This window comes from Pseudorasbora parva, chromosome 19, assembly GCF_024679245.1.
Source record: "Pseudorasbora parva isolate DD20220531a chromosome 19, ASM2467924v1, whole genome shotgun sequence".
In the NCBI taxonomy this organism is placed as follows: Eukaryota; Metazoa; Chordata; class Actinopteri; order Cypriniformes; family Gobionidae; genus Pseudorasbora; species Pseudorasbora parva.
The window spans coordinates 10,607,820-10,620,260 of record NC_090190.1 but is presented as its reverse complement, the minus strand read 5'-3'; the positions used below and the strand labels follow the sequence as shown (position 1 = coordinate 10,620,260).

The 12,441-nt window shown below is 38.0% G+C and overlaps 1 protein-coding gene across 2 annotated transcripts in view; it reads right to left on the bottom strand.

Annotated features, from left to right (window-relative positions):
* Positions 1 to 12,441, bottom strand: part of ctnnal1 (catenin (cadherin-associated protein), alpha-like 1) — a 72,774-nt gene that overhangs the window by 29,753 nt on the left and 30,580 nt on the right. For both annotated transcript variants that reach the window (XM_067426747.1, XM_067426748.1), the window contains exon 2: positions 5,700 to 5,889. In XM_067426747.1, coding sequence (XP_067282848.1) covers positions 5,700 to 5,889 — 190 coding nt within the window. The remainder of the gene's footprint in view (positions 1 to 5,699; positions 5,890 to 12,441) is intronic.

The window sequence follows — 12,441 nt, the reverse complement described above, 5'->3', positions numbered from 1 at the left end:
AAAAGAAAAATACAGCAGAATGTAAAAGATATGCATGCACACACACACACACACACACACACACACACACACACAAGTTTAGCAATGTGCAAATATGTCTATTGTTGTAAAAGCTAATTAGTGTTCTTTTCAAACTCCTATCTCTACGTATTAAACTGCAGCATGGAACTCGTCCCAAAATGGGCTGAATGACCCCTTAAATCATGTGGATTGTTGGTGAGAGGTGGGTTGTTACCTCAGATCCCTGTTATAAAAATAAAAAAACAGCTTATGCAGGTTAGCTATGTTTTAAAGCATGGCAGCTGGTTTGAGCTGGTTTAAGATGGTCCTTAGTTGGTCATGAGCTGGTCCTAAGCTAGCTCCAGCCCAGGACCAGCTTAAACCAGCTCATAACCAACTAAAGAGGTAAGTATAACATACCTAACCAGCATATGCTGGTTATTTTTTAACAGGGATTTCTGCTTTGATGATGATTAAATGGATAACACAATATTTAACCGAACCATATCTAGATCTGAGGTTGGGCTCTACTGACGTAGGCTAGTAGTAGTAACTATATGGGCAACATGCAAAGCTGAATTTTCAGCAGCCATAACTCCTATCTTCAACGTCACATGATCTTTAGAAATCATTGTAATATTGCCGCTTAGTTGCTCTAGCAGCAATTCTTATCATCATCAATACTGAAAACAGCTGAGCTTCTTAATATTTTTGTAGAAACCATAATGCAAAAAGTAAGGATTCTTTGATAATTAGAAAGTTAAAAGTTAAAATTACTATACTAAGCCAAATCAAAGGAACAGAAAATAAATTACAAAAAGAATAAAAATATAAAATAAAACAATTTATGAACCATTTTCCTTAGAGGACATCCAGAAAAGGAGGTTCTGTCAGCTTTCTAATAAATGTGTCCCTAAAATATAGCTAGAAAATGCCGCAACAAGTATTTGGACACTTTTGGGACACTTTCAAATTTATGAAAGCCATTGAGGCCACTGTATATAAATCCTTGCTAGCAGTGAAACTGTAAACTGACCTGTGGGAAACAATTACACACACATACATAACATGCCTTCTCATCCCTTATAGATAAACCAACAAGCATTCATAAAACTATCACTGCTCTGAAAAAATATGCAATTTCAATATGCACTTAAGACATTGTCACAGACCCTTTCATTATTTACAAAGCAATCCGTCACAGCACGTGGTCACTTTTTAAAACATCAATAAACATCTCACTTTCCTCTGTGAGCGTTCACTAGCTCACAGCCCTGTCCAGAGACAAATGCTATACAGGCTTATTTTTGGGCAGGGTGGCAGGGACAGGATGTCATGTCCCAGTTGGAACGTGCTTAAAGGACGTGATGAGGGCAGTTCCCTGCCTCGTGCCTCAATAAAGCAGTGTTATTCTGAGAGACGGAAAGATTGACGTTGAAAAGTGAAAAAGGGAAATACAGAATGCGGTTTTAAACAGAAATGAGAGTAATTTCTGAAGGAAAACCGCTCTGTTGGATGCTCAATGACACATTTGTCTATCTGAAGACACTGTGCTGATTGCATTTAACAGCTTTTCTTTGTTAAATCTCAGTGGTTTTAGCAATCAACGTGCCTTGTGCAGAACACTGAATTGTGGGGCAAATTACTTTGCCAGTTTGTGTACACCTATCCATATTCATCTGACTGGGCACAATGCCCAAATTTCCTGCTTTGTTGGTTTTCGTCTCTTGTTTAGCAGTGGCCATAGTGAAACATTCTTGTTTCTTGAGGGGATTGTTCACTAGCTCTGTCTTTCCTGAGCTTTGAAGCGGAGTCTTTGTGGAAGCTTATAGCTGAATCCTTGGAGCGGCACCAGAGACGTGGCGCTGTCCTGAGCGGCTGGCATTTTCAGCCAGCTCCTTTCAGAGAGTTTCCTGCTTTAAAGAGACCATGGCCTCAGGCGTTCGGCTTGCATTGAGGGTGAAACTCTGAGATCTCTGCACTGAAGACCTTTAAAGACATTGTCTTTAGCATGCATCTGCTTCTTCTGAATGCACTTCATTATTTCAAAGTACTACAGGTTCGAGACGTAGCTCAAAGGCTGCTGGCTATCTGTCTGTCTAAAGGGTTAGTTCACCCAAAAATGAAGAAATTCATTTGAGAATTCTCTTTTTCAATTGAAATTCTCTCATTAATTACTAACCCTAATGTCGTTCAACACCTGTAAGACCTCCGTTCATCTTCAAACACAAATGAAGATATTTTTCTTGAAATATGATGGCTCAGAAAGGCCTTCATTGACACCAATGTCATTTCCTCTCTCAAGATTCTCTCTCAAGATTCGTCGCTTCATAAAATGATTGTAGAGCCACTGTAGTGAGATGGGCTTTGTAACGACGTCTTTAGTGCCTTTTATGGGTCTTGAGAGAGAAAATGACATTGGTGTCAATGAAGGCCTGTCTGGGCCATTGGATTTCAACAAAAATACCTTCATTTGTTTTCAGAAGATGAACAGAGGTCTTACAGGTGTCGAACGGCATTAGGGTAAGTAATTAATAAGAGAATTTTTAGGTGAACTAACCCTTTGAGGCAGAGAGGTCTCTGAGCAGCAAGAGAAAGAGAAAATAATGCATTCTCAGCAAAATGTTATCAAGAGCTTTCAACCTCTACATTAGTTCAGGTCAAGGAAACTTTCAGAAGAAAGGTCATTAATTATGCTCACTCAGGTTGTTTCAAACCCGTGAGCCATTCATTCATCCTTAGAAAAAAAATGAAGATATATTTAACGAAATCTGAGTGCTTTCTGTCCCTCCATTCACAGTCCACACAACTACCACTTTCAAGCCCCAGAAAGGTAGTAAAGACATAATTAAAGTAATCCACATGACTCCAGTGGTTTAATCTCTATTTTATGAAGGGACGCTAGTGCATTGTTTGCTCAAAAAACAATTTATCACTTTTTTGTGTGAAAATATTAACCTCCAACACACGTTCATGCAACAACATCAGCTCTCGCGGGAACAACAAGCATGTATCGTGGTGCGCTCATAAACGCACATTGGAGATTCATATTTTGTAAATAAAGTGTAAAGTGGTAAATGATGCTTTTTTTGCACAAAGCAATCACTCACAACGCTTGATAAAAGTGATGTTAAATCACTGGGGTCACAGATTGCTTTAATGATGTCCTTACTACCTTTCTGGGGGTTGAAAGTGATAGTTGCGTAGGCAGTCAATGGAGGGTCAGAAAGCTCTCAGATTTCATTAAAAAAGATCTTTATTTGTGTTCTGAAGATGAAGGTCTTATGGGCTTGGAACGACATGAGGGCGAGTAATTAATGACAGAATTTTCATTTTGAAGTAACCTTTTAACGTACAAGAACTCTTTCTTCGTAAGCAAGCTAGTTTTATATTTACAAAACACAGGGCCAAAAGCGTTCATAGTTTAAGGAAGAGCCACACTGGAACAAATGCATGCACTTTAAAACCACACAGATGATAAAAACAAATCACAACAATGTAATCTCTAAATCATTCAAAGACTCCAGAATTCTTTGAATGATGTAGAGGCACAGATCGCTGTGTCACATCCGTGGATACACACAAATGTCACAGATCATTTCTTAAATCGGGGCTTCCCCTTTTCATTGAAAGCTCCCTTTCATTTCCTTCAGATGATGTGCTCTCATACCTGAAATGAACTACCGGTACATTACTTATGCTAAAGTCCAAAAGAAAAAAAATCCCCACTTTTAACATCTGATTAGTTCTCCTTTTTTCCCCACCTGCCTCAATGTGTTTTGGGCTAAACTTTTACCCGTCACACATGGGCGGCCCGTGTAATAATCAGGAGGATTAAATGCGTGGGTGAGCGTTCAAACACTGTGGGGAGTCTGATAACTAACTTGAAGCCAATCTAATTCCGGTGTTGTTGCAAGTCTTTTACCCTGGGAGTTATGGGAAGGGAGGTGGGAGAGACCACCAACTATCTGTATTTATAGATACAGAACAGAGCTCCTATTATTTCAGACCGGTGGGACAAATGTAAACCGCAACACACTTTGAGTCTTTGAGATAGTTGGATTTGATTGACAAAGCGCCTGTTTACATATGCAGTCGAACTAAAAATGATTTGGACTTGCCAAATATCAGACCAAGTGGAATTTATTACAATGAATATAGCACAAAAACTTTTAAAGTTTTTTTTAAAAAAAAGCAATAACATTAAAAAAAATAATAATAATAAGTTTCAGGTTTGATAAAAGAACAGATATTTTGTTAAAATTTAAGACAATCTCCAAATATCGCTATATTAATTCCTGGGGTACTAGTCAATTAAATAAGTTAAAGCAGAAATAACTAATTATCAGAATCATCTAGTCTTTATAAGAAACCGCCCATATCAGATGTATTTATTTTTTAGCTGCAGCTGCTTGACTTTGTAAACCTCTTTAAAACGTCAAAACAGATCGAATCTCTTTGTGCTTGTGATGGTTATTCTAAGAGCAAGCACAGCAACACTTCACCACGAACGGGAGATATGGAAACGCACATTTGCGGGGTATTTTTAGGCAAACTCTTGAGAGACAGATGGGACATAGAGAGTTTAATAGGAGAGAAACTGCAGCACTCTCCCTTTTACATACACGAACAGATTCAGGCATCGCACAAAGAAACGGTCTAGGAAATGCTGCATTTGGTTTTCATGCATCTCAAAACAGCTGCATTCATAAGGATGTGAAAGCTCCATTTTAATCAAATTATAGGCTCTAAATATATTACATTGTGAAAATTCATTCAATTAATTTATATTAATTTCAGCTCATAATAAAACATTATGGGTTAACTTTTTATCCCACAACTGGAATTGGATTTCAATTGGCTATATCCCACAGAATGTTGAAAAGAAATTTGAATTGGATAGATCCAACACAGATTTTATATTATGAAACATAAATGTTTCTGGTCGATATGTTAAAATTTAATGAAAATAAATGGTAAATGACCATTATGGTTATGACTTCCATTCATCAAAGAATTCAGATGTATTTTTTAAATCACATTTAACAAAAAAAAATTAAACAGCAAAAAATGTTTAACATTGAAAATAACAAATTAGCATATAATAATGATTTCTGAAGGATCATGTTACAAAAAGAGTAATGATGCTGAAAAGTCAGCTGTCGTCATCACAGGAATTAATGACATTTAATAAAAAAAAGAAAAAAGTCAGGCTATTTTAAGCCATATGATTCTTTCACAATATCACCTTTACGGTATAAAATAAATGTAGCCTTAGTGAGCAGACTTTTTCCAAAAACACACCTAACCAACCTCAAACGGTAGTGCATGAAAAATATATTGTTCATAGTATTCAAAACTGATTATTAATATGATCTAATGCTTCTTGAACTCATATGTTGTGTGTATGGTGTATGTTTATTAGAAAAGGCTGTTATATTGATGTCTTTTATACGTTATTCCGTTTTAACAATACTTCCTTAAATTCAAATTGGAAATGCTATTCTGCTACATCAATTAAACTTTTTAGATCGATTCTGCATGGTTCACAACCCTGACAGGCAGTCCTGAGCTTGTTGACAAGTTACACTATGTTTAACCCAGCTGACCATTTCCTCTTCCTCGTTGCCTAGTAACTCTAACTTGGAAAGCTGCTTGAGTGTGCCATTGCTCTTCAAGTTGAGTAGTATCAAACTGACCTGCTCTCCGAGCCTCAAAGCAAGCCAGTCCCATCTCGTCCTTTAGGTCTTCATTCTCCACTGCAATGGCTTCACCCACTGACACAAAGCGGCTAACTGCAACACTGACGGCCTGCCCCACTTTCTGGATGGCCCGTAAAGTCTTCTCCGTCTTCTTGAGCTTGTCTTTGTGGTTGATCAATGTGGTAATCTAAAATGAGACCAAAAAAGGCACAGTTTAGCATAATAATATTGTATTATTATACTTTAGCAGAATGCACAAAGCACACTTCACATAAACCCCACAGTTTGGGTATGTGAGATTTATTGATTAAGTACTTATTTGATCAACAAAACAAAAAAAAGATATATGATTTTTTTCTTCAAGTGTCACATGATCTTTCAGAAATCATTATAGATATAAAATTATTTAAAAGATCACTTTTAATTTAAATGTATCCTCAATAAATCCTCAAAAAACAAAAATCTTACAGATCTCAAACAGTAGTACAAATAAACAGTGAAGAGAGAATAGGATAGCGAAGAATAAAAGAATGAAAGTGAATGGCAGTGAAAGAGAGGCAAGAACGACTCCCTCCTCCAAATCCTCTTCATCACCCTTACGTTTAACGTCACTTGCTCTCACACTTCCAGATACAATCAAAGCTATGGTCTTCTGTCTGCATGAAGATTGACTTCATCAATCATTTACTCAGAGCCCTTTACAATTTCCGCTCTCAAGAGCTGAAATCCCTCACCTCCTGCTGATGGGTAATGGCAGGTGGCCTGCTAAAGGAAACGTTTAATTGGAGTACAACAGCAGGGAGCATGGACAACACAAGAGCCTGAGAATAATACTCTACAACAGGCCACATGGAGCAGAAAGGAGCCTACATGTGCCAACCATTTCGTCAACAGCAATATTAAGTTATTGCTGTAACTTTTTAAGTTAAAAAAGGATGCAAATACTAAAATCTTCCTCTGTATTTTAAACATCCTTCGCAATATTTCGTATTTTAGCTTAGAACTGCACGTAATATGTGATAGATTTCTCCTGCTCAGCAGTGTGTATTTTAGCACGTATAGTAAATAATGAATGAATCTCGAACACATATTTACATTCCTCGCGAGTGAGTCACATCTGGGGTTTGACGTTTGACATCATACATCTATCTTTTCTGAATTCACTTAAAGGGGCCCCGTATTATTGAAAACAGGATCTGTCTTGCTGTTTTGGTGTAATGTACTATAGACAATAGCAGAAATAAGCCTTTTTAATGAAAATAAAGGTCCATGTTTAAAAAAAAAAAAGTGAAATTAAATGAAAATGTTTAATGAAACTATTAAGAGAATATTTAAGTATTTAAGAGGGTTTTTTTATTTTATACATAAGTTCTTCTTTCCATTTTTTTTTTTACTATATTGCCAAAGGTTTTGGACCCCTGCCTTTGCATGCAGGATGGCATCCCATGCATGGTTTAATGTGGAATTGGCCCACCCTTTGCAGCTATAGCAGCTTCAACTCTCCTGGAAAGGCTTTTCACAAGGTTTAGGAGTGTGTTTCTGGAAATTTTTGACCATTCTTCTAGAAGCACATTTGTGAGGTCAGGTACTGATTTTGGAGGAGAAGGCCTGGCTCGCAGTCTCCGGTCTAATTCATCCCAAAGGTGTTCTATCGGGTTGAGGTCAGGACTGTGCGTAGGCCAGTCAAGTTCCTTCACACCAAACTCGCTCATCCATGTCTTCATGGACCTTGCTTAATGCACTAATGCACAGTCATGTTGGAACAGGAAGGGGCCATCCCCAAACTGTTCCCACAAAGTTGGGATCATGAAAATGTCTTGGTATGCTGAAGCATTAAGAGATCCTTTCAATGGAAAAATAAGGGGTAAAGCCCAACCCCTAAAAATGAACCTCTCACCATAAATCACCCTCCACCAAACTTTACACTTGGCACAATGCAAGTACCAGCAAACCCAGACTTGTCCATTGGATTGCCAGACAGAGGAGTGTGATTCGTCTGTGATTTGACATGGCCTACCACTTCGTTGTACCAAAAACAGTTGACCTTGATTTTATACCTGTGGCCATGGAAGTGATTGAAACACCTGAATTTTGTGTTTACTCTAAAAAAGGCTGGGTTGTTTTAACCCAAATATAAAAAAATATGGACAAACTCAAACGTTCAAACGTTAAAATATAATTTAAAAAATGTAACCCAACAGCTGGGTTTGTCCATATTTGAACCAAATCTGGGTTAAAACAGCCCAGCATATTTTAGAGTGATCATTTTCTCAAGGTTTACTGGGTTTTACACAGTTCTTTGCTTCTTTTGTAGCGTGGGTTTGGTGTAATGTAATAAAAACAAACATCACGTGTGTACCTGATATTTTTGAGGACAATTAATTTAAGTCGCCATGTTTAAAACAATAGTGCAACGGTGAGTGTGTCAAGTAAAACTCCTTATCCATTTGGGGAGGAGAATGCACAATCAACTGAGGTTTGCGGTGCAGATACACAAGGCTTTAAAAGGTACAGCAGTTCTAAGGGTCAGGGAGATGGAGGAAGAATCATAAAATTATCCAAAAGTGTAAAACAGGGCCCTTTTAAACTGTGGATACTTCTCACTCTGTTCATTTTGCTTTGTGCTGTTATGATTTGTCATTCTGAGGGAGTTCTTTGAATCATTCCCATGCAGTCGACTGTCGACACCCACAGACAGAAGGGGAGAGTGATAAATCGAGTGGGATGTGTTTCTACATCATCCTGTGGTCCAGCGCTCGGTCCGTCTCTGACACATCTCCCTGAAGATGGCTTGGGTGACTGAGAGATAAAGGGCCCTGTCCCTGCCTCACCGCTCTTGCTCTGATATTAGACAGCTAAAAGCCTTACTGCCAACAAGCCGAGGGCAATCCATGAGTCATAGATGGAGAAAAATGAAACATTCCCTGAGGAGGGAAAAAAATCCAGTTGGAGGATAAGGGTGTGAGGGGGCTGTGAACAATGGTTCAACGTTGACATTACGTCAACAGTTGGAAAAGCACCACAAATAATGTTTATTCAGAGTTTAAGATGCTTATCTTCGGCTTAGGCAGTATGATGGTATATATGTCATGAAATGGAAAGAAAAATTTATCAATTGGTAATGATTCTGCTATACTGATAGTATCACGGTAGATCTGTTGTGCGATTATAAACCATGCAGAAAAATAATGTCATCTTTTATGAATAACCTTAGCTTATGGTTTGTGCAAAAACAAAACAAAAAGCAAATAAATATGCTTACATGTTAAATGTGTGGGGTCTGTAATGTTTTTTTTTTAACTTTTAGAAAGAAATCCCTATGCTCACCAAGACTGATGACACCAATATTTGATGAAAAATATTGTACAAATACTAATATTCTGAAATAATATTAAACTGTTCTATTTTAATATATTAAAAAGTTTAAAAAAAAGTAATTTATCTGTGATGGCAAAGCTGAATTCTTCAGTGTCACATGTTCATTCAGAAATCATTTTAGTATGATTTGCTGGATTCTATGTTCAAAAGAACATCATTTATTTTCAATAGAAATATTGAGTAGCATTAATGTATTTTACAGTTATCAATATAAAATCATGCATACCACCTACAGACTGTCATACTCTCCACCCTTAATTTTGCTGATGGAAATGTTGGCAGGCCACTGCAATGTGAGTAAATGAGTGAGGGAGTGTGTGAGTCAGTGTGTGTGTGTGTGTGTGTGTGTGTGTGTGTGTGAATCCAGCATGGCCTCAGTAAAGGTAATACTTTGGTGACACTCGCATGTCCTTCAGCAGTGGCAGTGCTCCAGAGTGAGACATTGACCCAAGACCAGCTCTAGTCTTACTCACTGTCAGACCATAGAAACATGAGAAAGGTCTTAAGATCTATGCACACAAACTGTTTAAAGCATTGGCATATGTGTCTCTAAGTGAGAAGCAAAGGCTGAGTGAAAGTGTGAGAGCAAGAGAGAGAGAGAGACCAACACCATGTGTATTTTTATGTGTCAAGGGAGAGGGTGGTGGCACTCATAACTTCCTGTTGCTGGATTAGCACATGGCCCACTCAGGCTATGTCAACAGAAAAGAGGCTGCATAACACACTGATTCAACACTGGGACACAGCACAGCAATCACTTCTGTCTAAACGCCACTGGCAGTGTCGAATGAGCCAGAGCCCAGAAGGCTATTTTTATCTTGTACAAAGATAAAGCTCAAAACTCACTTGTTGAAATTCTTTTCTAAAACTTGAGTTGACTGAACAAACAGTACGGGGCTTTAGATTTGTTCAACTAAAGTGAAGTCACTCCTGTGAGCTGCCTTTCAAAGACATTATACAATGAAAGCTTATAAATTACACAATGTGCTAAAGAAACTCAAAACAGGAAGCTGTAAATCAATTCAGCAATTTTTTTTTACAAAATGACAATGTCAAGCCAGAAAACGGATACTTTTTATCATTATGCGCACAGTGTGGTCTGTTTCAGCACTAAATACGCCATCAGTGACCCAGCTCTCGATTGCTCCAAACAAAAAAATATATATTTCTCTTGAGGCTTAGCTATTGGACAAAAGCTGAGAATCATGCACAAATCTCCCACAGTGCCTGTTAGATTTTTAAGGTTTATAAAAAAAACTCACAAGTTAGGCTATAACAATTTTGTAAGAGTGGGTGCTTTTGTATGTCTGGGCTGTAGTAAAAGAACAATATATTGGACAGGCTAACAAAAACAGTAGATATTTAACCAATTTGAGTTCATCGGCATTGCCCAATTATCATTTCAGCATAATCCATTAGCAGTCTTGAGCATGTATGTAAAAATGGAATAAATGTCCAGTATATTAATATACTCTAAATTAGATGTATATCCACAGATGAGCCAAAAAACATTATGATTATGTTGGTTAGGCCATCCTTAAAAATATTCTTGTTTGCCGTAACCCGACCGACCCTGTCAATTTAGGGCCGACTCAATTTTTTATTTTTTTTTCCTTTTAGTCCGACCGACTTGCCGGTTGTAAATTGGCTTTAAGACCGACCAATTTCTTTTTTTACTTTTCAAACAACTAATACAACAGTAATAAAATAATATGAATTATATTTTAGTAAGTATTATAAATGTATAAATTGCCTGGGCCATACAAACGAAGGCTACGTTCTTTCGTTTATAGAAAAACCCGTGACGTCATCTATGTTTACACTATGGTTAACGGATGTCACACTATGGCCAGCACGTGCGTTCGTTTCGGCCATGGTTTCGGCTCGGCTCATACTCTCATTCACTGTAACGTTTTAAAGCCCTGTCGGAGATTTCGCCGCATTGTGTGATAGGAGTCAGGAGGACCATGGACACGTTACACACACCAGGCAAGTGCACTGCAGAGGGGAGGGCTTTGAGCCCCTGTCCTTTTTGAAAATGAATCAAAAGTGCCCCCTCAACATTTATCATTACAATATTGTGGCGAATAAAACAGATTTTGAATTATAATTAATATAACAACGTGTACAAAACAGTAACAAATGGCGGAAAAGCCGTTTATCTTGTCTCTGTCAGTCTGAAATGTCGTTGTCATAACGCTTTGCTATGGGTAGCGTGTGTTCTGCTCAACCCCAGCGCGTGGTGGGAGCGGCGGGACTGGTTGTAACATGAAAAATAATGCTTTATGTATGGTTCTGTCGATGGATACACGTACACTACAACAGCGATAATAAAAGAAAACGTGGGCAAAACGGTCTATCTTTGTAAACTGTGTTCAATGCATGCGAGTGCTGCCGTATGACCAGTCATTTTCGCCATCATCACTCAGTATATTCGCCAGAAGACGCGAATGAGAACCCTCTGCAGTGAGAGAAGATCTGTCTCTGCGCAGCGCGCGCACGTCTCACAGCGCGCAAATATTGAGTTCTTTCAAGTCTTGCGTTTGAACGGATAAACTCACACAAAAAGTATGTCAACATGTCGATCTTGATGAGTATCCATCAGACAGTCTGTATATGCCTTAAGAGAACTTTATACAGTTGAGAAAGACGATGCATATCTCTGTATTAGGTCTTAAAGGGGCAGTAGCCTTTACTGCTCTCTGTCAAACAAAAGATAAGGACTCACTCACTGCTCTTGATTAAATAGGTGGTTATAGACTTAATTAATTGAATTCATAAAAACAACTTTTTGCTTTTTAATATTCAAATGCACTAGTCTGTATCACCAGATGCGTTGGTCTGGCAAGAAGTGGAAGCCACTTCAGAGACACAGATAGTTGCGTGTTCACAATAGAGCGTAAAACGACCCCTTTTTACACAATCGAGCGTAAAAATAAGAAACATATCACGGGAAAATACTAAAACGGGAAGACAGCGGGAAAAGAGCTAAAATACGTGAGAAACCCGGAAAAAAAGGGAGGGTTGACAGCTTTGAGTCAATGTCAGCTAGCTGGTGGTTGGACACTTTTCTTTAAGAATGCACCGGAAATTTATGCAATAAACATGTTTTTGACAAATATTTCAATTTGTTTGTGGTCTATATAGCCTGCAATTAGCCTACACGCCCGAAGGCACGGCTTGAAGACCCAGTCAGTGATGTCACGATATGCCAATTTGTTTAAATTCATACCTACGTAATCACCATCACCAAAAATGTACTTTTTTTTTTGTATTAAAATTTGAAAAAAAAAATATAGACCTACCTTCCGACCCTTTTTTTAATTTTTTTTACTGTTACTGCAAACCAAAATATTTTTAA